This window comes from Amblyomma americanum, chromosome 11 (assembly GCF_052857255.1).
Source record: "Amblyomma americanum isolate KBUSLIRL-KWMA chromosome 11, ASM5285725v1, whole genome shotgun sequence".
Lineage (NCBI taxonomy): Eukaryota > Metazoa > Arthropoda > Arachnida > Ixodida > Ixodidae > Amblyomma > Amblyomma americanum.
Genome location: NC_135507.1, coordinates 28810963 through 28837052, shown reverse-complemented (window position 1 = coordinate 28837052; position 26090 = coordinate 28810963). Strand labels below are relative to the sequence as shown.

General features: G+C 44.7%; 1 protein-coding gene across 2 annotated transcripts; it reads left to right on the top strand.

Annotated features, from left to right (window-relative positions):
• Positions 1–518: 518 nt before the first annotated feature.
• On the top strand, positions 519–24633 carry LOC144111371 (COP9 signalosome complex subunit 8-like). 2 transcript variants are annotated; one of them, XM_077644653.1, is made up of 7 exons: positions 519–694; positions 19115–19185; positions 19257–19305; positions 19939–20068; positions 23105–23212; positions 23273–23335; positions 24427–24633. In XM_077644653.1, exons 1-7 carry the CDS (start codon positions 608–610, stop codon positions 24501–24503), a joined length of 585 nt encoding a protein of 194 aa, XP_077500779.1. In that variant the 5' UTR covers positions 519–607; the 3' UTR covers positions 24504–24633. The 2 variants fall into 2 exon arrangements, with proteins under 2 accessions (XP_077500779.1, XP_077500778.1); XM_077644652.1 differs by having other exon boundaries at positions 24424–24633.
• Positions 24634–26090: the final 1457 nt, after the last annotated feature.

Genomic DNA, 26090 nt, shown 5'->3' with positions numbered 1-26090 from the left:
GTGAAGGCCTATTTCCCACGATGCTTTCCATTATATTTTTTATGTCTAGGCATCAAGGTTATGACGTCACTCTCCCTTCTAGAGTATATCCTCCATAGATATGCCCCTGTGACGCCAGTGTGCAGATGTTGCCAGACCAGCAAGCAGTTCGCAGAAGTAACGGAAAAAATTTGTTTTAAAAATATTTACCGCACAAAATCAACAAAACTGGCAGAAATTTTAATTTAACCATTTGAGAGTTAAATACAATAAGCAGGGTATGCGTGAAAATAGGCTTTCATAGCCGCTTTTAAAGCCGCAGCGGTGTATACGGGCAGCTATCAGGAAAGACTATTTACACCTGCGCAATGCTAAACGCGCACACCAGTGTAAAAAAAATACGCTAAAACATGCCGCAGTCGAGCGACCACATAAACGACTACGGACGGAGTGCACGCTGCGTAAACATGCATTTAAACTAGCTGGTCACCCGATGTCGCGGCTTGCAGACTGGCGCCACTACGCGGTGAACTACGGAAACAGACCGCCGTTGAGTCAGCTGCGTGCGGCGTCCCGAGACGTGGTCATTTCCAAGGATTGTTGCTCGAGTATTGGACTATTGCCGAAAATGGCTCTTGGTGCTGACGGGAGCGGCGATGCTAGGATGCGCGAGTACTCAAAGCTGGCCGCAGTCCTGGAGCAGCAAGAACTGGAGGTAAGTACGTACGCAGAATTTTTCACCTCTTCGGCTAAGCTGGCGCCAAACGAACTGGCGCGTTCGAGCCGCGGTGCGTGCGTTCTAGCAGCGTCTTTTGGTACTCTTCCTATTGGCCGCGAAGCTCGTGCACAACGGTGTGAGAAGACTCCATACGCTTCTTGGACAGAGGAATCTTACGTTTCGGGAAACCGCTGCGCTGCCTGAGTTACAGGGCGGCGAAAATTTAAACACCGCCTTGCTGCGCGGAACGGCCACAGGTCAGAGTCTCCGTGGCGCTGCAGTCGCACGTTGCGCTAGCTGCTGCGCTGCTTTGTTACCCACCTCCGTCTTTCCGGTGCCCCCCGCGGTCGCATTCGTGCTCAAACATGCCTTATAAATGTTGTCTTTTATGTGTTTTGGGTTAGATGAGATGAATAAACTGCCTTGCAAACTAGCTATGGCTTCATGTCCACTCGTGTTTGGTTTATGGGGGTATAACGTCCCAGAGCGGGTCAGGCTATGAGGGACGCCGTAGTGAAGGGTCCGGAGATTTTGACCACTCGGGGTTCTATAACGCGCACTGACACCGCACAGTACACGGGCCTCTAGAATTTCTCCACCATCGAAATGCCAGCTGGGCTCGATCTATTACTATAGCGAGCAAAGTAGAGAATGCCCGCCTGTTGTGTTCCGGGCTGTTCTTGCTGTTTACTGCAGTGACATGAGTTAATCCGCCCAAGCATTATACCCCTGTCACACGGGCATTTCGAGGGCCCTCGAACCGATAGTCTATCGACTCAAAGGCTATCGAGCGCTGCCACACGGGCAGTTTCAATGGCGATCGAGTCAATAGCCTATCGAGTCAACGGAGTAGCGCAGAACTCCATCGAGATTTCGAGGGCCTTCGAGCGCTGCCCAAGGTTGCTAGCGTTGCTCCGAGCGGCGCCAAGCGCACTTTCGTACACGACACATTCACGGTGAAAAAACATGAACAAACATTATTCGCATAAAATTTAATGTAAGCAGCCTGTAAAATTGTTTTAAAATTATATTAGACTGGTTTTAAGCGCATTAAGCGCATTCATTTTGAGTTGCAGTCTTTGCGTTGCTTGCGTACTTAACGTTGACAACATGGCGGCACCCTGCCCGCCCGCTTCACAGCGATAACAGCTTCGTCGCTAATCCCTCAAAGCAATATCGTGTTCTAAGCTGTTGTATTCGCCTTCGATTTGCCCATTCTTACTCTCGCATAAAGTTTCAAGAGAAAAATAGCTCTTGTTTTTCAGATATCATGGCGATTTCCCCGGTCTTAAGCCTGACGAAGCAGCGCTCCGACGCAGTTGGACTGGCTTGGTTTTAGCTCGTCTTGTATTAAAGTGGCTACAGCAGTGTATGCATATGTACGTCGCGTACGTGCAACTAAAAGGGTTTTTAACGACTTTCGCGTATGCCTGTATTTCAGCATTTAGTATACATTTATCAACTATTTTTGTTATTGTTGCAAAATCCAAAGTAGCGATTGTGGCGCCACTCATCTGTGGCGTAAGACACGAGAACCATTTCAATGGCCATTGAGATTTGCCGTGTAGCAGCGGCGAGTTCGATGGCGATTGAGAATCTCGAAGACCCTCGACTCGAGGGTGATTGAAACTGGCCGTGTGACAGGGGTATTACTATTCTACTCCCGGCTTCGGCCGCCTGCACCATGCTTGAGACACAACCATTCCTCGTGCTGGCATGTATCTGTCGTCCGCTTCTAGAGTATATCTTGTGAACTATATGTGATTTGAGAGTATTTGAGCGCACGGGAGCTTTTTGCAATTCGCTTTTATCGAAACGCGGCCGTCGCGGCCGAGATTCTATCCCGCGTTCGCGTGCTCTGCAGCTGAACGCATAACCCTTGAGCCACTGCGGTGGGTGGTAGGAACGGTTCCGCTTGGAAAGCAGGGGTGGACTGTGCCGCTGCCCGGCTTTAGGCATCAAGGCTTTCTGACCATTTGGAAACTACCAACCGCAGCCGCAGCCTCGGGTTGTGAGGAGAACATATTCGAAGCACGAGACGCGCTTATGTACGACAGCGTTCCTTTGCTTCAATGTCCGCGACACATAGACGTGCGCTGCATATGGCTACGGCAGTGTAGACGCTCGTGTCGTCGGGTCGCGAAGCTTATTCCGGGACTTGCTATAGTTATTTGCTAGGGTGCTGTTATTGGCACAAACTTCTATCGCCAGGCCTTAGAGCTTAGGAGAACTGCACTCGTATTCTTTGTATTTGCGCTTGGTTTTAGGGCACTGTCCGAACTCTACACGTCAATTACGCTATGCCGTTAGGTAGCTGGTATGAAGGCCTACTGAACTAGAGACCCGCACATTTGGCACTGCTCCAGCGCGCACCTTCTAGTTCATGTATTTTGCCGCTAGGGAATGGCAGCTACGGGCGGCGTGGCGCTACAGTTAACCTGTTGAACAAGATGGTTTCGATTATTTTACTTCAACGATGTAATAGTTTTGTCATTTGTCTACGTTTTGAGTATTTATCATTTATCCATTGCCTTAGCAAAGATGCCGGAAAGTCTCACGCATGCATGCGCGCAAACAGAATATTCACCGCTAGGATTTAAAGAAATGTCATATTTGCATCCTTTATTACTAGGTTTCAAAATAATAAGACAGGAAAAATGCGCAGGGAGGCAGTGAGAGGAGTAAAATCATTTGTCGCAAGCAGACGACGATGATGATCATGACCTACGAACAGGTCAGCCGAGCGCCCTCAACGGCCAAAACGTTAACGGAAGTTGGCGCACGCAGTCCCGTAGGACCCCGCCAAACGTGCAGGTCTGTAGTTCCGTAGGTCTTGGCTGGTATGAGGCAGGGCGCTGGCCTCTTATTAATATGAAAGCATTATACGGTTTATTTATTTATTTAAAATACCTTACAGGCCCATGGGGGCATTGTGTAAGTGTCCGCAAATTTTGCCCGCACGATTATGACCTTCTGTGGAGATTAATGGGCAAATGTTTATTGGGTCAGGTAGTGCGTGAGTAGATCTGGAAATGGGAAGAGTTCGGTTGATAAATTGTAATTAGTTATTTAAATTTAATTAATGAAAATAAATGCTGCGTTTGATGCAGGTTTTGTGTGACTGATTTGATGAAAAATGATGTAAATGCTTGAGAAAGCTTACGTAGTAAAAACAATGAAAAATTTAAAACAAAAAAGAATGAAAGTAAAACAATAAGAATAAAAAGAAATAAAACTTTATATACCGGTTATAGTGAAGGTGACTGTAAATCGCAACAGTAGGGCAAAATCCTTGAAGTAGATGACGCTGCTTGTATCTTAGAAGGCTTGGATGTTTGTATTTCGTCTTCTCCACGTCAGCTGAGCACCCCGACCTAAACACTTGAAGCTCCCTTAGCTAACGCTTTTGAATCCAACACTTATCCAGTGCTGGCGGAGAATTTTTTTTAGCTGCAGTGAAGAGCCGCTTATCATAAAATAGGAAAAAAAAACTTTATGACGTCGTTCATTGCCTTCGCTGAAAATTTCATGACAGTGACACGAAAATCTCGCTAAATATACCGAACAGCGTATGCAACTGAAGGTGAAATGCAGCTGCCGGTGTGTTTGAACCGATTTGAACATAGACGCCCAGAAACGGCTCGTGCATGGGGCGCTGCCTCGCGCCTTCGCTTGAATTTCCCGGCGGAGCAAGAAACCGGATATTGGTCAGGTGACGGGTTATATCCAGCGACACTACAGATTGGGTGAGGAATTCTGTGAAATGTCGCGAACGACTTCCCCAAAATGGTGTACTTGTTTGGGGTGTATTTGTTCGAGCAGCGAGCGACTGGCCTGCGACTGAGTGATACATTATGCCTACGTTTGCAGTACTGGTGAGCAAGATTTAAGGCCCATATGCTTGAGGTATCGGCTGCGCTGTGGCGAGTCTTAAGATCGTCCGCGACGCCATCGTCACCGTTCTTGATGCACAGGCTAAGAACTTCAATTCCAGTACGTGCCAAAACAGCTCGTATTTCTCGGAATGATATGAACTCGAAAACACGGTTGCTTTGATGCGCTAGTAGGCTCTTGCTTGTGAAATTACACACGAACAGGATGTGGCGATTGCGAGCCGCTATTGCATATTAGCTAAAGGGTGACGCAAGTATCGACGTAGTTTCGTAACGCAGTTGATATTAAAGCAGTCCGCTTGTACTGGTCACAGATTAAGCTTTAAAGTTCCATGATCTCCAGTGAGCATGCCAATGTCGCTCAAATTATTGCATCGCAGCTGCTCTCCGTGGTGTCACTCGCGTCCAACATATCCACGATATTCACTAGCTTGAGATATGGTGCGTTTCTTCGCTTTTTTTTTGTCGCAACTTAAAGATTTTATCTGGCATCAAACGAAATTGCATTCCATCAACAGCGTCGTCTGCTCCATTGTCTGCTCCGCCGTCTGCTAGGACATCCGGGTCACTTCATGGGATCACAGGACATGCCAATGAAACAACAACATGCCAACAAAACTAACTGAAAGCGCTTTGATATTCATAATTAATGCAAAAGTAAATTTTAAAAATTACGAAGTCTTTGTTGTGAACATGATTTAAATATTTGTGACTTAAAAAAAAACTTGTTTGTGGGTTGCAATTTTTCAACGACGCGAAAGCGGAGCTGTTGACGCCATGACAGCGCAAACGACGCGTCGCGTTTTGCATTATTTGCCTCTTTGAGGCATTGCTTGAGTGCTTGTAATGCGGACACGTGTGAAGAACTCATTCAATAAGAAGGTCAGTAGGAGTGTGTTTTGGAAGCCAATGACAAGAATTACGCCCTGTCGACATTGCCGAGTTTCAATGGGTAAGCCATGAAGAAAGGCAGTGCTGCGACGTCTTGTCACCTGGAAAGCCAACGAATACTCCTGCACGGTTTTACTAAGCCTGGATGAATCGCATGACCGGTGAGTCCCGTTCTACGTTTCTCTGCTACTGATCTGTATTCACATGCAGTATTAGTATGGGGCTATATATGGATGTGAGTGGAGGCAGTCTGCCAAAAAAGCAGGGCCTATCTCCTGCATGACAAGTGTTGTTCTCATTGTCTTTATGTGCGTTTGGTACTCGTGTGCCGTGGTAAATAAAAATGCCACCAGATATCACAGTAGAGTTGCGCTGTCACTTGCTAGCGCTGCACCATGTAGCGCGAAAGCATGGATTTGCACTGCGTAGAAGACGATGAGCGAGAAGTGCCGCGCGACGGAGCGCTCACGCTAAGCCAGCTATGAACAGACAGCGCACTATTTTGCTCAGGGTTGGTACTTACCGGATTAGTGCTGGCACCTTAATATTCGTCATAATTATTCTGAGACAGTGATCAAATGTGAAAGGTTGATGCATATTCCTCGCCTTGTCGTTTGTAAACTTATCCGTGCTTCCATAATGGAACAGGATTTGAGGCAGAGTTATGTCAAAGCTAGATCAATCTTGCATCTCTCCTCAGCTGTAAGCGTTGATGCTTCCTCTCCTTCTGAGCACTGCAAGCTGTCGGGGATGCAACTACATACTTATTTAGGATTTTTTGGTTTTTGCTATATCTCTCGCTTGTGTGGCCCGCATTCAAGTCATTCGCCATTGGCGGTGTTTTTTGTTACTTATTTCCACTTTGTTATTTATTCTTGGTTGCCTGCCACCAGCTGTGCTCCCGGCGATTCTCCGAGCTCAGAACTCTTCCCAGGCACGGTACCCTACCCACAGACATCCCTTCACCGCACTCACCAGTGTTTTTTGGTATTTTTTGTTTCTCTTGCCCTTATTTGCATTGCCAGTAGACAAATTTGTGCAGTTTATAATGGTATGCAGATTTGTTAAATGCACTACCAATTTTCGTATGATGGGAAGCTGTGATGTGAGGTATCAGGCTTCTTGCTAGTGACAGCATGCTTTTTTTCATTCTCATTTATGCAAGGCAGGCTGGTCGCAACGTTAAATTTAAGAATACCTTTGGTAGTGGCACGAGGCACCATGATAGGAATTAATTAAAAACTGCACATGCTATATTCAAATTATGTGGTATTTCAGGCAGCTCATCTTTCAGTGTGGTTATGAGTCATCCTAACTCTTCTGTATGTATACGGGTGCATTACATACAATCTGTTCATTTCTTTTTTCATGGGCCAGCTCATCGCTTTTTTATTTACTTATGTTACGTATAATTTTATTTCCTAAAGCAGTAGACGATTCCCTCTCTTGTCGTTCATGACATTGTTACAGCCACTGACAGCTTTTGCTCTGGATGTATTTATTTGCAGCTGCCAGCATCTATTCGGCCATGCGTGCTTCCTGCCTTCAGCTGCGTCATCCCTCCTCAGCCGTGCATGGTAGTTATTCTTTTTCAGTGATGCATATCTTAACTGCCTATATAGAAGAATATTTTCAACATAGGCTTGCAGCTCGGTTTAGAAATGCATGCACAACTCTGCACGCAGTTCACTGCAGTACTTCAGCTTATAATAACATGAACCGCAGATTTGTACAAAATATAGTAGCTCACATAGCTCTCGATGCAGCTGCTGTTAACATAAAGGAGTTGAGCCTGCATCAGGTACTTCGACATTGAACACCTGTGTCGTGTTATGCATATGCGTCCTCGAAAACGCCCAATATGTTCATTTATTCCTTTAAAAACATTGTGGTCTACGACGATGGTTTACCAGTATTTCTGATACAAAGACCAAAATGTCAGTCAGTAATGTAACATTGCATGACACCAGTCAGCACAGATTTATTGCTTGTTTATTGCCACGGCATATGGTTATACTGCACAGTTTGTACCTCTACCTTCTTAAAACTGAGTCCTTGAAAATTTTAAAATTAGTTGAAGGTAAATTGATGGAAATGGCACAGTAATTGCCTCAGATTTTGATGGACACTTGCACTGTGATGTAAGGGAAGGGGTATAGGAGGCAGTTAAAGAGGTGCCATAGCGGAGGGCTGACGGTGGTGTTAGATGCCCCTTCTTTAGTTAAACATACCTCACAATTAACACATTTGGTTCGAAACAAACATCGTACTTGCACCTGCACGAGGACCTTCATGTCAGTAAAACAAAAAGTGCCAATGTTGCCATACTTGAGTGCTTTGCTCTTAAAAGCGCAGCTGACTGCCGCTCAAAGTTGAAAGCAAAATAAGTTTCCTTTTCCTCATGTGCAGCCCATGGTGCTGGTGCCCTTTGCAATGCGACCGACATTGAGTCACGTGATGCACAGCCCGTTCCTGGAGTTGACGATTTTTGTCTGTCGTTTGAATCTGCCGTTAAAATCGGTGCAGAAAAATGGTTGTATAGTTGATCTATACGTAACTGTGTTCTGTGCCAGCTGCTACCGCCCTTTTTCCTCATATTTCCCAATTTCATTTGCCACCTGACTGCCACCCATTTATGCATTCTCTACACTTGGAATCCTCGCAGTGTTTTAGCGTGGTATTGTTTATCTCTTCTCTGCATTACACATGCATTGCACTTCCTCTTTTCTTGATTTAGTCAAGATATCTCTATTCCTGTTTCTTGCATAAGCAGCTGTGCTCTTGCTGTTTAGAGGGGAGAGGTACATAATTTTAAACACTAACAATTTTAATTTTTGTTACTGGTCGTAAGGAGGTACATTCTAGCAAGCTTCAATCACTGGTACTGAGTAGAACATAATATTGGCCTACCTAGGAGTCACTTCAAGCTTTCACCCGCATTAAGTGAAAACGAGGAGCACAGCCTCAAATATTGAAACGTCGTCGGTATCGCCTCTCAATAGTCGCTGCTTGCTAGTGATGCTGATGGGGTCCTGTGGGCTAGCTAGCAGAACCTGTTGGCATAGCACTGTTCGGTCACGCACATAAAACCTCTGTGGTCACTCTAGAATGACTACAGCAGCACTAACAATGGCCAGGTATTCAGTGGCTTGAAAGGCTTTCTAACGAGCAATGCCGATGAGACTGACAGTCGCCCAGCCAGGCTTGACAGAAAGCTGGTGAGCGAAAACTTGTTACCGACAAGACAGCAAACTGAGTAGCCTCTCTCGGATTTGTCAGTATGTCGAGCGGAAAGAGTAACAAAATGCACTGCATGTGTTCATGCGTCAACACTGACGAGGGATAAACGTGTAGTGAGTTAAAGTGTAGTCAGTTCCAGCCTCCTTCTGTGACGAGAAGGCCTAGTGAGTACATTTGATAACGATTGTAAAAAGCGAATTCTTAAGTCCACCCGTATGAAGCTAGTCATAAGTGTAGTTTTGGAAGCAGTGACCTGAAATCAATGGTTGCCAACTTTGTACAATGCACATAGAGTGAATGAGATGTGAAAATGCTAGATGAGGTGACCCTCTCTGTCTAGCAATGGATTGGTTTGGGAAGCGTGAAGACTTGTGGAGAACTGCTCAGTTAAATCGGATTTCGTGATGTTATTGCTATAGTATCAGTGATGAATTGTAATTCATTACTGAGGGCATAAATACTCAGTGCGCAAATGAAGAGAGCTAAAATACTCAACAATCTGGAAAGAGAACATTTTACAATAGACAGTGAGGTACTGGAAGTGGTAATCGAGTAGGTCTAGGTCATCCGGACATATAGGCCAGGTCGTGCACAAATGCAGAGCATTTGAGAGAAATGGTTGTGAGAAGAATGGTGTTTAAGGTCTTTGGCATGCACGCAGAAGTTATGAACAGCACCTTGCAGTATGCTTAAAAGCAAAAATTTTAAACTGCCTTGTTGCTACAAATCTGTCGGGCAAAAAGCAGTACACTAAAAGGTTTAAAATTTCGAACAGTGCAGTGAGCCACTGAAAGAAAAATCATCAGGTTAATGCTAAGAAATAGAGGAGAGAGCTGAGTGAGTAGGCAATAAATGCGAATCGAAATCTGAGCTAAAATCACGAATAGACATAGGCAGGGCACGCATTTTTAAAAACCGACGGTCCTTTTCGGTAGTGGAGTGGTTGCTGGCAGCAGGAAACTCGGCTCTTGCCTTCATGTTGTGTACATATTTCTTTGTGCATTAGGTCCCAGAGCCTGCCATAGGCAGTATATAATTGTAATGAATTATCTGTCTAATTATATGGCATTGGTAGACTAGACAAACTAAAACCTCATCAATGCTCACTCTATAGTGAACTTTGTAAACCCTGTTAGTCACTACTTTGTTGCATGTCTCCCCTTCACTGCAATGTCCCTCATAGCCTGAGTCGCTTTGGGACGTTCTTAATAAAGTAAGCATGTCACCCCAAATGGGAGTCTTGGTTATGGGGCTCAACTGCTGACCCGAAAGATGCAGGTTCAATTGCAGCTGCAGTGGTCGCATTTTGATAGAGACGAAATGCTAGAGGTGCAGGAACTCTGCGAAGTTAGCACGCTTAAAAATTTATTCATTCCTCTAATATCACATAGCGTGCACCGCTTGGTGGCATTAAATCCCATAAAATCAAGCAAAATTAGTGGCTACATCATTTCTGGAAATTTTTTTATATTTATAAATATTTTGTAAACATTAAAAATTTTCCGTACCTCTTTTTCTTCATCTTTGCCTCTTTTATTCCCTTCCTCGCTGAGTAGCAGGTCAGCGATTTTGAATGGCAGCTAAATAATCTGTTTTTCATTTCATTAGAAAAACTGTCTCTCTCTCTATTGCTTTGTTAGTTGTATCTGCAGTACAGTATTATGCAGAAATATGTGAACCTTAGATCCAAGAGCTATGGCCTCTATAGTAAGTTTTGTATTCAAGGATAGTCAGTTTTATATTCAACCAAACTTACATTACTTATGACGCTATCTACGCAGACTTCTTTTGTTTGGGCTACCGATACAGAAGTGATGTGACCTGCAGCGGTAAATATCTTTTCAAGGCAAATTTCTCAGTTGCATGCATAAATAGATTTGGCAAGCTCGTGCACTTGGAAAGCTCATAAACTTGCATTTGTTTTCATAACCTTGCCTGTGATGCATCGACTCACTGGAATACATTCTTAATCTCCACTGCAATTAGATTTGCCTAATATAGTGGGGCATTGATTTACTCAAGTTTGGCTTGAGGGAAAGTCCACTGTGCTCAACTGAGTGCACAGCAGCTTGTCTTTATGGACCAAAGTATTTGTAGATGATTTATGGATTTCGTTAGCTGGCAAAGATAAAGCAAGGGTGGCAGTGTTTTGTAATGTCCACAGGTCATTCTTGCAAACTCCAGTATGCATGTCCTTCCTTTCTTTTCATGCAACAAACAGTCTTCCCTTCACACTCATGTTTAAAACAAAATGCTGCACACTTCACCACTATAAAAATGAAGGCCATTATGCTGCTCTACAAAATATCTCGCTGCAGCTGTAGTTGTGACATGAAAAATTCGCTAGGCTATATTTACACCTATTCGTCATGATACAAGCCACTTGCATGCCGCACAAACGTGTTTAAAGTACAATATCCAGCAGTTTTGCTGTGGAGAGTGCAGTGCTAAAACGAGAATGATGGAGAAAGACAATATATATTTGCAAAGGCACCAAGAATGCTAATTTTTTTGAAGGAATTTTTGGTATGCTTCTCAGAGGGTTAAGGAACTTTTGTACTTCAATAACATCAGACCAATTATGGAGTATGCCTGTGCAGTCTGGGACCCTCTCGTCGGAACATATTGTGATATGCTGGAACGCCTTCAGAATCAAGCTGTGCGGTTTTCCACCAACAGATATTGCTTTAATGATCAAAGTAACAGTATCAAGCAGGAGCTGAACTGGGACTCTGTAGGAGCGCCGTTTACGAATAAAGTTATAATTCCTTTACCACATTTATTTCCAGGAAACTACTATTAACCCCGAAACTTATTTGTTGCCACCTCATTTTATACCCAGGAGGCACGACCACAACTGGAAAATACGCGAGATAAAATGCCGTACTAATGTGTTAAAACTGTTTTTCTTTCTGCGTGCATTCAATGAATGTTGTAAGCTGCCTTAATGTATTGTTGAATGCCAGTCCGAGGCGAAGTTCCGAGCACTGTTGTCGGAATTGTGATGTGCACGCATGCTAAGCTGCTGTTTTTCTGCTTTTCCTCTTCTTGTCCTTTCCCGAACAATTGACTGATGTGAATATGCTGTGATGCTCTTTTTTTATCATCTGCCATAGATTCTTTCCCATCCTGTACAAAAGGTTGGCACATGATGTACAATTGATTGTGTTTGTATGTATTTGGGCCCCTGCAGTTATGCCTTCATGGTGCTGCAAAAATGTAAATAAAATAAATAAACAGCTGAAAGTCTGCTAGGGCTGCAGGATTCCAAGAGTGAGAAAGGCAGTGGGAGGCCCTGAGCCAGGTGGATAGTGGAATTTGACTAGTAGTGAACGGGGATCGTGCAGCTTGTGGAGGATAGGAAAATTGGAGACATGCAAGAGGCCATAGACTCAAGTGCACCTATCTGGGCTTGTGATACAATGTGTAGGGCCCTTCATTTTTGGGTCAAACCTTGTTTCTCCCTATTGTTGCACCCTAAAAAATTCTCAAACATCGGGTTAGACCCAATTTCTGTGCAAATCTGCCTGGAAGAAAATGTGGTTCGTTGGTGCACAAATCTAAAGAACTGCTGGGGGTAGTGGATGTCACATATTTCTTCCGACATAGATTTTTTAAACAATTCTGGTTATTTTATTTTTCTTTTAATGCTGATTGTTTGTCGAGTTGCTTATAATTTTAGGATAAATTGAAAACTACATGTACTGACTGGTATTTCATTGCAATAATTATGCCCATAATTATGAAGCTGTGTTCGAAGGTAGGTGTGCATTTAGTATGCATGCTTTGAATTTCAGTGATTGCTTCTGCACTGCAAAATGGAGGACGGGTCTCTGCTTTGAGTTTTTTGCAATGGAGTGAAAGTAACTGGAGCAGTGTTTGTTACTGTGTCACCCGGCCAAAAGTTCTCCCACAGGACCACCAAGCATCTGAGTACCTATGGCTCGAAGCTCCAACTGCCCTTTCCGAGGTTTTCTGCATTGACCAGTGCAAGGCCAAGGGCTCAGAGCTAACATGCATTTGACACCATAGAACTATACGCAGTCGTACTGGGACCGTGGAGCAAGTCAGTGCTAACGAGGTCCCGATAAACGTGGTTTACTGTAGAAAGCTAGTGTGAAGTAATAATTGCGCTCACAGAAAATGCTGTTTTTTTCTTTGTCGATCATTGAAACAAAGCAGTGCATATCAAATTTGATATCTCTGATTCCTCAATTTTTTTTCAGCTAAAGACCAAGAGTTGCGTGGAAGTTGTGCAAGCCACCAAGTTGCGTGCGATTTGCGCCAGCGACTAGGAGCAGGCTGGGAAATTGGTAAATGGCCAGTGGTATTCACTCAGTAAAGCAAGCTCTTTCTGTAAGTACAGTTTTTGGCATGGCATTGCTTTGGGATGCATGCATTATTAAGCTGACTACTCTGCACCTACCCATGCTTCAAAAACAATGAAGTACATGAAAAATAATTGATTGCTTAAAAAAATTGCCACTTCTGGTATATATTCAGGAAAGTATTTGCCATTTAAAGGGCTGAGTATGCTATAAAAACCTTTAAAATATGTGCTTGTTGTGGCCTTTTGTCAAATTTCTCCTTCCACATCATTGTTGGCCTGACCTTGTTGTAGCTTGTCTGCATGAGATTGGCTGCTGCCTACAGTTTGCTTTTTGTTGCTTTTTTATTGGTTGCCACATTCTTTGCGTGGTGGTGTCATGCAGTTTGGGAAGTAATCTGATCTGATTTCTGCATTGGCCTGAAGTGCAAGCTTTTGGATGTGGGGGCAGGTGTATGGCACCCCCTTTTTCACTGTAACTGCAGTTCGACCATGAGGGTTTCTCCTTTTTTATTGTGATGCAGTGTCATTTACTTCATCCATAAATTAATAAAGTAAGCACTATTGTGTGTAATAAATTAACATTCATTATAACTGCAGCCATTATCAGTGAGCTTGACTCTAAAATGGGTGACTGCCGGCATTTAGTATTACAAATTAAAACCAGCCGGAAAATACAAACACACGAGAGCAGATGAGCACAAGACTAGACTGGTCTAACAGCTGAAATTTTATTGAAGGAAAGCGGCAAAAGAAGACCTGGAAAGAGATGCACGCGCGCAAAACCCCGAAAGCACTGAGAGGGCGAAAAACAATCAAAAGGCACCGGCATACTAGTAAATCATCTAAAAAAACAAAATCCTTGTGGTGAAGGCTTAGTCACGCACATGTCCTTAGCCTTACCAATGTGGTAAGCCTCAACTATCTCCTGACAGATTTATATCACTTCCATAAACCACTGATGTGTTGCAGAAATTAGGCGTGCAAAGAGACATCCTCAAATTTGCATTCACAAGATAGAGCGTGCAGTGCCAGATAAGAATTCGCATTCCCTGTATACAGTGAAAGTGCTCAGTCAGGCGCACATTCAGACATCTTTTTATCTGCCTGTAGTAGTTGCAGCCACAAAACAGTGGAATGCAATAAACCTTTTTACTTTTGCAAGTGGTGAACCTTTTTTATGTGCCATAGTGCATAGTGGGCAATTACCCGTAGTTGTATCAAGCCAAGTTTGAACGGTGGTGAAAAGGCCTCTTACCTTGCCTTTAGCTGTCAAGACAACAGCAACATCATACTATGCTGCAACTTTCTTGAGATGATGCGAAATGCTGTGAAGGTAAGGTATAGAGGCCGCCTTTTTGCACTCCTCCACTACGTCAGCATCATCTGAGTGGTATTCCTTTCCCTCAGTTGAGTGAAAACACGCTCTGACGGGCACACGAGATGGGCAGGTGGGAACCCAGGTGCCATTGGCTTGGAAATCTGCTCCGTGAATGCATTCTCAACAGTGATGGCATGACTTCCGTAAAGCGGTCATGATGCACGCAATTGCCAACCCGTCCTTCACCAGCCTCGAGTGCTGAAGGTGCTGCCGAATGCGACACTGAAACAATCGTTTTGAACAGAATGCCCGCCTTGTGTGTCTGTTTTGTGCACTCGCAGCACGAGATTTCCGGGTTTCTGCAGAAACACAAGACGCAGAAAGTTCAGGACACATATTTGGTACCAAGTTCTTCTATGGCAGTCTTGTTTCTTATGGACAGCAACCTGGGCAGGTGCTCTGCAGTTAGCATCGACATGAAGGACCTGTACTATTTATTGTCACAGGATGGACTTCTGAGGCGTGTGCAAGACTGCACCAGGGTGGACAATGAATAAGCTTTTCCAGACGAGTGTGATTTCGGTTGCTAGCTTCATGGGGCTGTTGTCCTTCTATCGCAAATCCACATTTGTCAGTTGGCAGGGCGGTATTTACACCCAGGTCGTACCTTGTACCTTTCTTTGCTCAGCAACATTATTTAGGTCTAAAGTCGATAAGGCATTAGAGCCCTGTTTGAAAGACCTCGGCATAGTAGCATTTCGTTATGTTCATGACTACCTAATTTTCCTGGGCATGGAGGGCTCAGATAAGTTGGCACAAGATGTTTTAGGAGTCTTTAAGGCGTGCAGTCAAGGCCTATCTTTTACATCAGAATTTTTTAAGCAGAACCATTAGCAGTTTCTTGATTCAGACCTGCACTTTGCGGACGACCATGTTTGTTGGGGCTGCAGCCCAAGATTGGGGAAGCCCCTTTTTAGCTACGACTGAGGAAGGATGGTGAGGAGGTGTACTTGGCACTGGCTAATCAGTAAAGATGGAAACACTTGATGAGTTTGCAATCGCGTGCATGACGTCCACTTTATATAAGTCATGCCATCGCTGTGCTGGGGACGCATTCTCGTTGCAGGTTTCCAAGCTAATGGCAGCTGGGTTTCCACCTGCCCATCTCACCAACCTGTTAGAGCGTGCTTTCACTCGCTCGAGGGAAAGGAATGCATACTCTGATGATGCTGACATACCTTACCTCCACAGCATTTCACACAGTTTCAAGAAAATCGCGGCAAAGTATAATGTTGCTGTTGTCTTACCAGGGAAGTTCAAGATAGGAGGCCTTTGCACAGCCAATAAAAAAAGGCTTGATAAAACTACGGGCAATCATCCGCAATACAGTGTCTCATAAAAAAAGGTTCACCACTTGCAAAAGTAATGGAGTTAATTGCGTTCCACAGCATTGTGGCTGCAACTATTATGGGCAGACAGGCAGATGTCTGAATTTGCAGCTGACTGAGCAATTTCATCCTATAGGGGGGAAGGCAAATTCTAATCTGGCACTGCGCGCTCTGTCTTGTGAGTGCAAATTTGAGGATGTCTCTTTGCACGCCTAACTTCCACAACACATCAGTGGTTTATGGAAGTGATAAATCTCGTCGGGAGATAGTTGAGGCTTACTATATTGGTAAGGCTAAGGACACGTGTGGCTAAGCCGTTGGTAAACCTTCACCATAAGGAATTTGCTTTTTTAGATGATTCACTAGTATGCCAGTGACTTTCGATTGCATTTCGCCCTTTCACTGCTTTGGGGTATTGTGTGCACGCATCTCTTTGTGGGTCTTCTTTTGTGGCTTTCCTTCAATAAAATTTCAGTTGTTAGTCCAGCCTATTCTTGCACTCATGTCTTCTCCTCTGTTGTCTTCTGGCTGGTTTGAGGTGAGTCAGTACCAACTCGCCCAGCCGTAAGCCTTGTTCAGTATTACAATCATTTTAAAGCAAAAACTTTACTAAGCTATGACGGCGGGGATCGTGTTCGCAGCAGTTGTGAGCAACTCAGTAGAGATAGCGTCAAATGAGTGGTTGTAATCGGAGGAGGATGATGTGAGGATGCTGCCCGAAAAGAAAATTTTGAATTCAGATGAATAGTTAATTAACTAAAACCAAAAAAGTCCAGAAAGGGGGCAGGGCCAGAGGAAAAGTCGTGAAATTTGAAAACGCCTGAAGTAGGAGGAGCTACAGCATAGCACCAAATTTTGAAAACCGGAAGTGGACAGACCCAAAGCGTGGCGCCAGGTTTGAAAACTCAAAAGGGGCAATCACGTAACCAGTGATAATTGATACATAACCAGGAGATAGAAGAAAAGTAATAAATTAGAGGCAATTAGGTAATTAATGAGAAGCAAAAGTTGATGGATGGGTAAATAGACTGGGCAGGTATTTAGGAAGTGGGCGGGAACGATGCATGGCGGAAAATTTCAAAACTCGAAATAGAAGCTGGGATGAAATGAGGGTAAAATAAGAGTTAATCGATAACCAGTTAATCAAGTGAATGAGAAAACAACCATGGCACCAAATTTGAAAGGCAACCAGTGCCGACGAGGCTTCAATGCCTTAACATTTGTTTAGCACAGGTAGCCGCAGTGATACTTGTTTTTTTTTTCAGCCAGGACAAGACCACTTTTCTTTGCTCATGGGCAATGCAGCTAGGACAATGCTGGACAGCGTGCATCAGCAAGCTTGAAAAAAAGCATATGACAGTAAATAAATTGATCATTTGAATTCTATGTGGTTTTGTGCATGAATTACTCTGGAATGCACAAAGCTTGTATTAATTTACAGGCAATCATTAACAAGCTGTGCATTTTTGTGCATTGTCTACTCCAGAATACACAAAGCCAATGTTAATTGACAGATGACACAGTGATGACTGTGACACAGCGTACGAGCACTACACAAGACAGACTACAGAAGTCAAGTTTGACTACACAGGACAGGCTGCAGAAGATAGACTACACAAGACGCCCAAAATACGACAAGACTACAGGAGTGTTCTGTCTTAGAATCCTGTAGAGCGTTTTGACTGGGCCCATTGGAAAGTTATCGAGGGACGTCTAGGATTACACCGGCTCCACTGCGACTACCATCCATGAGAACTACACTCAAATGCAGCCGATGTTTGTGGGTAAATTTAGGAAATATGTTCGCACATGCCGCAGCACGAGTCGCAACTAGGCCTTTGGAGTGAAATGAAACTGCTGGTAAAATTTGCATGTGCGCATTGATATCACCCGTTATGTGCAAGCGACTTCTTATCTTTGTCCAGAGAAATATTTCAGCCCACATCTTTTCTGGCCATCATGTGTGGGAACGAAAATCGGTTGAGGTAAGCAAGCACCAATAAATGTCCCAATTCTCTATGGACATCTCAACCATGCCTTGGCGGAAGGGATGAAGGGGAAAGTGAAAGAAAAAAGAGAGGAAGAGGCACATGTATGTTTGGGACGGATTTTGACGATTTTTGTAGACAACACTTGGCCATCCTTTACGTTTTGCTTCCACCGAAGCACGACCACGGCTATTTTGTCCCGCGTCTTCAGGATCAGCAGTCGATCGTCTTTACCATATTGCATTAGAATGCTCACCCACCTCCAGCGTGAGAAAAAATTTATTTGCAGAAAGCCTTTCTCTGTCTTTCTCTCGCGCCATTTGTCTCATTTTTTGTGGTTTTTGTTTTTGTCCATCAGTTGATTTTGTGTTCTCTATTTCCGTTTTATTTCGTTTTTTAATCTTTTATGTCGTTTGACAAGTGGAGCGGACACTTGTGCACATTTCTTGCTGGTCATGCGCGCACTCATGAGCCAAGAAAGGCTTTCTCGTCTTAATAAGCGCGGGTGAAACAGTTTCGTTCGTTTGATTATATTTTTCTCAGCTGTTTGTCAGTTCAGGCATAGGTGTCGACGTCGTCATATTACACTCTTAGTTGTGTTTCATTCCGGGCGGGAAGGGGGGGCTAACACATGTAAGATGCTCCAGTCAAGAAGGCAGACATCACGCATCCAATGAATACAATGCGAACGCCTGAAGTTTTGTATTTGAACTTTCCTGTCCCCATTCTTCGGGCTCGTTTTCTGTTCTTCAAAGCCATGGGAGCACGAAGTAGGCTTAGCTCGGTTGGGGACGCTGTGGTGCATAGGAAAGAGCACACTTAGTGCGTTTTTGATCCCCTCGGTAAACGACGCATCAAATGTACGCCTAAAAGAATTAAGAAAGATTAAAACTGCAGTCGACCTATTCTCTTCTGAAAGCCCGCGAAAGAAAAAAATAAACAATGCAGCTTGCGATAGTACAATGTCAGAGGGTGCATATAGGTTGCAGCATTGTACGAGTCGTATTAAGAACAGTTTTAACAGTAAAAATACAAAGTCAGTAAATCATGCATCAGAAAATACAGTATTCCAACATAGCACAGATGCTCGTGCTACAATACAGTGTGGTGAAGTAGCCTGTTGGATGGGTCATAAATCCGAATGTCCAAACTATGGCTGCAAATGCCCAAACAATCCGCATCCTATATGTTTAAGTTCTGTAATGTATAATCGGTAAAAATTGGGCGGTAAGGGGTGCTGTGACCCACATCTAAGGGCTAACTTAAACACCACGCAATTTGAAATTATTAACAAATTCAGTGGGCATCTAACTCTTATCATTTAGTAAATTTAACTTCCCTTAATATCGCTTACTTCTCTCTACTCCAGGCTTCTGATGGAATTGCCAGTCCGCAAGCCTATGGACAACTGCTAGCAATCTACCTCCTTCAGAATGACCTGTTGGTATCCAGTTTCATTTCTTTTTTTTAAATATCTCGAGTAAGGCCTTCAAATATTTTTTTTGGTCCAGGGTTAATGCCAAATTGCTGTGGAGAAGGATTCCTTATGACATCAAGCAGGTAGGTATATGCTAAGAAAATGTCTATTAAGAGTGTGCCAAGTTTTGACCTGTGGGATCCGAGGTTGCTCTAGTCGGATACAACTCCAGAGCGAAGGGGACTTTTCCTTGTCAAAGGACCCCTTACAGCCAGTCATCAAGAAATTCTTATCACCGTACTTGTGGGACCATGCAGGCCACACAGGGTACTTGTGGGGCCATGCGCGACAGTGCAGAGGTGGGGACCATCCCATTTCATCTGCCTGTCGCTGCATTGTCACGCTGGCAGGTTCATGAGAATTGGCCGACGCCACTGGCTGGAAGGGGGTCCTTTGACATGGAAAAGCCGCTTCATTTTTTAGTTGTGTCCGACTGTAAGCATTTTACACTCCTTCACTACCTGTGGAAAAAAACGTTATGTGCGCATTTTGTAAGCTAAAGATCTTGAGAGTATAACCAGGGAACTTTGTGTAGTTTTATGGCATAATAGGATAATATAAGGCCATGAAATCTCCATTAACACCTCTTTAAAACATTGAAAAACAGCTTATTTGCAGTAGTGATTAGCATGGAGCTAAGATTGAATGCTGCTGTTTTTAAATTAAATTTCAATCTATATATTGATGTTAAAGCTCTCGCTTTTCATCTTTAACAGTCACACCTAGACCTTGGACAGATCTGGAAAGTTGGTCAGGCCATGTGGAAGAAGAATTTCCCTGCAGTTCACGCTGCCCTATCCCAAGAGTGGCCCGACGATTTGAAGCCTATCATGCAGGAACTGAACGGTAAGTCCAATCCTTTCCTGGAACTTCCCTTGAGGTTCATGCGGGAAGAGATCGGGGCGATAGAGAACTTTTCCTGATCGCAATTGCTGCGTGCTGGCCGGCATTACTACGGAAGTTTTGAATCACTAGTGTTTTTCATTCATGAAGCAGCTGCCAAGCTAAATGTATATCTCTATACCTGGTCCCTCTGAGGACCATTATATGCTTCTTCAGACATCCTTTTCATCTGTTTCATAAGCATTTACTAATTTCTACGCGATTAATTGGGAGACAGCAGGCTTGTGTAGTGTACCGCTTTGTGGTGATATGATCTTTTGTGTGTTGGGGGGATGTCTGTAAAGTCGGTACTGAAATCATTGCCGGAGAGGAAGCTTGGATGAGTTGTAAGTTGGGCCCGCTCTGTTTTTCTCCCTGCATTTATGTCTGTTGAGCGCTATGAGACAATTGAAATCAGTGGTTAGGGCGCTCGGCTACTGATTCGGAGTACCCGGGTTCGAACCCCACCGGGGTGGCAGCGTTTTGATGCAGGCGAAACTCAAAGGTGCCTGGGGTGCGATGTGACTGCATGTTAACGATCCCCACGTGGTCGAAATTATCCCGGAGCCCTCCACTACGGCACCTCTTCATTTCTTATTTCACTCCCTCCATTATCTCTTCCCTTACGGTGTGGTTCAGGTATCCACCGAGATGCGAGACAAATACTGTGCCATTGGCTTTCCCCAAACTCCAATTTTCCAATTTTCAACCGGCCACCAAGTGCACACCGACAGGCTGCAGTGTCCGCCTTTGCATGCACTTTGGGGACACGTGTCCAGTGAACCTGATCGACATAAAAAGCATATAGCTTTGTTATCGGCCTCTGGTTGCTGGTCACTTGTGGAGATGAAACTAGACCTTGGACTCTATATTGTGTGCTAGTGAAATCAGCCGAACAATAGTGCGCTTTGCGCCTATATGCTAATATCTTCAGGTGCATGTCCTCGAGAATTCTGTCAACAGCACGTGTGGCGGTTGGTCTAGAGTGGGAGTGGAAGCGTGGTGCGCTCGAAACATGAGCAGCGTTGAAAACAAGATAACCCCACGCGGCCGGTGATCAACCAGTCGCAGCTATCCGTGAATTTTTGCTGGCAGTCTCATGGTATGCCTTGCGGTCCAGCCGATTCTCGAAATTCTTCACTTCCGGCAGGCAGGAGCAGTGTGCATCAAGCAAGAAATACAATTGATACATTCTGCGCGGACATGTATCGCACTAGCTACGTCGCCAAATCCTTAAAAACTTTTCGAGGGTTCGAAATGAGGAGACTGACCTACCATCAGTTGCCATATATGCTCCTATCGTATTTTAGTAATACTTCACTCATAAAGCAGCTCGCTGGCAGAAATTATTTCGGAGAGAAGCATATGATCACTTTGTAGAGCTTGGAAGACGCTGTTGTAGGGTCTGCATGAAGAAGCAGGCGTGCATAACAGACATTTAAAGCAAAAAGCTTCACAACGCCAGCTGTTCGAGCCATCAGCGGGGCCGGAAGTTTGACCTTGAATGTAGTTAGAGGTCAAACAAGGAAATGACGCTTGTCTTACATACCTCGGTGGACACCCAAACCGCGCCCTAAGTGAAGGAAAGAGAAAGAAGGTTGCTTTTAATAATAATAATAGTAATAATTGTTTTTTGGGGAAAGGAAATGGCGCAGTATGTCATATATTGTTGGACACCTGAACAGTGCCGTAACGGAAGGGATAAAGGGGGATCTTTAATGTCACTTTTTGCTTTTAAGGAAATTCGTTGTTGGTGGAAAGGAAATGGCGCAGTATCCGACTCATATTGCCGGACACCTTAACCGCGCCGGACACCTTAACCGCGCCCTAAGGGAAGCAATAAAGGATGGAGTGAAAGAAAGGAAGAGGTGCCGTAGTGGAGGGCTCTGGAGTAATTTACACCACCTGGGGATCTTTAGCGTGCACTGACATCGCACAGCACACGGGTGCCTTAGCGTTTTGCCTCCATAAAAACGCAGCCGCAAGTTACGCCTGTCTCACATATGTCGGAAACACCCGAACCACGCCGTAAGGGAAAGAAAGTGAAATGGAAGTTTGTTTTAAGGAAAGGAGATGACGCCTGTTTCGCATATCTGGGTGAGACCAAGAAGAAGAGACGGGCAGAGGAGAGGGAAGAGGAGCGTGCGGGTGAGAGGGTGAGATCGCAGAAGCGACGGAAAAATCACTCTGGCCGAACGCAACAGCGTCCACTAGTACGTTAAGCACTGTCCGCAAAGCACTTAGTACGCTTGCTCTAAAGGTCGTTAGCTGTTATGGTTGTGAAGTTTATGTCGTTTCGAAGAAAGCCAGATGTTTAGCAAATAAAAAAAATGCCTACTGCTGTGTGTGTGTCAGTATGGCTATCTACGGGAACCGCCAGTCGCACGACCACGGCGAAGCCAGGAAGATTAAGTTTTTCGCTTTCGACCAGGGTTAACCAGAGCTAAACCACCAGCAATTTTTAATAACAGAAGTGCTACTTTTGCTTAAATTTACATTTTTCACTATCATAGGAGAATTCCGCTTACTACAAAACTCGGATACAACCAACGTGACTCCCGCGACCGTCAGGTTTGTTATCAATGGGCTCAACTGTAATTGGCTGCCGCGGTGGCTCAGGCGCTCGGCTGCTGACCCGAAAGACGCGGGTTCTGTCCCGGCCACGGTGTTTTAATTTCGATGGAGGCGAAATTCTAGAGGCCCGTGTACTGTGCGATGCCAGTGCATGTTAAAGAACCCCAGATGGTCGAAATTTCCAGAGCCCTTCACTATGGCGTTCTTCATAGCCTGAGTTGCTTTGGGACGTTAAACCCTCATGAACCATCGACTGTAATTGATATCAGATAGACCCATGCTTGTTATGTGCAGTGTTGGTAGTAAACTCGTAAGGTAAGCTACTGTTACCTGGATTTAGCACGTGTTCTGAATATCTTTAATGAAAATGTGAGCACCCATTGTTTTCGTGACTTTTTTATCGCTCAACTGCATTCTATCTTGCAGAACGCATGAGGATGCGGGCACTCATGCTCGTGGGGAAGGCATATACTTCTATTTCCGTGGAAGACACCTGCTCTTTCCTGGCAGTCCCTAAGCATGAGCTCGCCTCTTGTAAGTATCCAAGATTCTTTAGTACACTGCAAAATTCTTACTTTCTTACTTCCTTTCCAGTTGTGAGCCCACTGGGGTGGGTTGTGGACTTCGCAAGTGGTATGGTTTCCCCGAAGCCCATAGGTAGGCACTGTTCTCCTGTTGCCAGAAAAACTGCCGCTTCGTTGTCGTCTCAGCACAGTATGTTTCGTAAAGAAAATTAGTCTACAGTGTCTTCGTGGAGGGGGGGGGGGGGGTTGAATCGGGCGTTTGGCGCCCTGGCTTTTATTGCAAGTGCACTGTAGTAATCTGAAAGCTTTGTGAACTTATATCATTGGCAGTTATCTGGTTTCTAGAGGATTAAAGGTGGATTAAGGGAGGATTTCTGGATCACGGTGGATTAAGTGTGCATTGCAGCGTATTCTTCGGTAGATAAACAGGTAGTCCGTGCTTTTGCCACAGCGTGTGGGTAGTCGAGGGCCGAGTAAATTTTACTGCGAAAGCACTATTCTGATGGGCAAACCCCGAGCAAGACATTGGGATGTTTGTGAGTCTGCGATGTTTGTGGGTTTGGGCCAGTTGAAAGAAGTAAATAAAAAGAAACTGAATATGCGTGACTGGGATTCGAACCAGCAGCAACGTGAACAGATCAGCTTCGCTGGCCACTGCACGAGAGTACTATGCTATCGTCACAGCCGTACACGCCACGTGTGAACCTGCAACGCACACTCGCTCTGTGCACTGCACATCGTCGTCTTCGTCAACTGATGCTACTATCAAACTAATATTCCCGCTGTAAGCTACGTGGCGACAGTGACAAATGTGCGCTGCATGCGTTGGCGTGGACAACGCTGTGGCAGAAACATGGCATTAGAGCAATACGCGTTAGCATTGCGTAAATTGGCATTTACGACGAAAAAGTTGACGCGCATAACTGGCTCCCGAGGTCAGTGGACACCTCAATCGCGCTTTCAGGTACGTGGCGGTGTTGTCCACCTCCAAAAAAAAAACGGTGCTTTCAAGCAATATTTCGTGCTTAGCAATGGTAAGCCGTCAGGAATATTTTTATCTTTCCTTACGCCAAGATGCCGCAGTACATTTTTTGAGTGCTTGTTATTCACCTATCCGTGGAATAAATAGATATCCTTATGACTTAAATAACATACATACTGGTCCTAAAACATCCAGCATTCTTCCTTCTCTACCCGCCTGACCCTTCTACTTCTTTTCAGCAGCTGTTACCCACGACTCCGGAGCATATGAAGAGCACATGATCAGACTTACCAACTTCGCCTCTTTCTTCGAGAGTTAAGGAGTGTCTAAAAGCTGACATCCATTCCATCCTTGGTGCACAGGTTAAGCGCAGCTGATTGCGAAGCACTATTATCAGCTGAAAAGAAGTCATGTTTGCAGAAGTTCATTAAAGAAAATAATCAAATAGCCTTGTGCTATACGGTGTCAGATTATTATACTTTCAGATAACTTGGTTGATCACAGTTTTCACATCTGTATACACACATGCTGTTTATTGTGATACTGGCCCCAGGGCACTTCCGGTATCAGTGACGGTATCAGTGAAAAGGTTTGCGCTGGCCACTGCTGTGTTTGATAAGGCTCCCCTTCCCGGGCAGTGTGATATAAGGTTCCAGTGCATGTGACGAGCCAGTTTTCGTTCAGACAGGAAGTGTCCTGGGGCTAAATTGCAATGTTGCCAGAACAAAAAAACCTTCGACAAAACCGTGCATGGCCGGTGCAAGACTCATATGCACCGCCTGTAACAGCCATAAAATTAGCCCACAGAAGAATCAAAACTGAATTTGATTTGCATTGCGAAGGCTGAGTGTGAACATGAGAGTCTGTTACATTTCCGTCTTAACTGGCACCTATAGAACTCACTCATTATAGTATAAGAACCTGCTTCGTCCTGAACCCATGTCAAGAAAGGCACCCTCAATGGAGCAAGGCACCTTCAATGGCAGAAAGGTACGCTCAATAGGATGTCGCAAGAGTAGGCTGGAAAACCTGAAAACGTCCTTGCACACAGTGCCTCTGGTAGAAAAACATCGGGGGCTCGTTTCATAGGAAGTGGAGGAGCATTACCAGGTTGGCAGCGAAGATCCGCATCTTCAGTTGGATGGCCAGCCTGTGAGGGCTGAACAACACTGCTATTCATTCCGACCAGGGGCATGCCCCAAAAAATTTCCTCAATCATCTCTCATCAGTGAGGTTAGATAGCATTAGTGGGCGTCGGCGAATGTATAGGGATTGAATGCTCATAATATCGCAAACGTGCTTCACGCCACTGTTTCCTCTGCACCGTAGGATTACATATTGCTTGTGGAGTAACGCAACCATCACACAATACTTAAAACCATTAGGGAGGCAAACTAGACAAAACTCGTTCAGTAGGCACTGCGACAGTCCGACGACTGGAGGATGATTAAGGTGGCCGTCCTGAAGACTAGCGCGCGTTCTCTAGTTGGTCCGGAAATTGTGCGGTAGGACTTTCGTCAAAGAAACAGTCGGAATCCCGACCTCGGGGGCTGGTCACCGTAACCGCCCCCAGGCGAGTCACCTATCACCTGCCCAGCTACCTTTGCCCTCCAGAAGGCCTGCATCCAATAAAATCCAAGGCAACAACGGAACTAAAATAGTGGTAGGGTTTTAACGTACTTAAACCGAGTACAAGTGTGAAAGCATGTGCTGAGCCTGGTATTGAAACGATTTGAGCTAGATTCCTCCATTGAAACGCTAAGGCGCCCATGTGCTGTGCGATGTCAGTGCACGTTAAAGATCCCCAGGTGGTCGAAATTATTCCGGAGCCCTCCACTACAGCACTTTTCTTCCTTTCTGATCTCAGTCCCTCTATCCCTTCCCTTACGACGCGGTTCAGGAAATG

What these genes read in the sequence shown, in the direction of transcription:
- LOC144111371 (XM_077644652.1), top strand. Translation starts at nt 608, where the DNA reads ATGGCTCTTGGTGCTGACGGGAGCGGCGATGCTAGGATGCGCGAGTAC. An exon ending in TTCCTTATGACATCAAGCAG is followed by an intron (nt 19,306 to 19,938) that starts GTAGGTATATGC and finishes CATCTTTAACAG; the next exon opens with TCACACCTAGACCTTGGACA. An exon ending in TATCATGCAGGAACTGAACG is followed by an intron (nt 20,069 to 23,104) that starts GTAAGTCCAATC and finishes TCTATCTTGCAG; the next exon opens with AACGCATGAGGATGCGGGCA.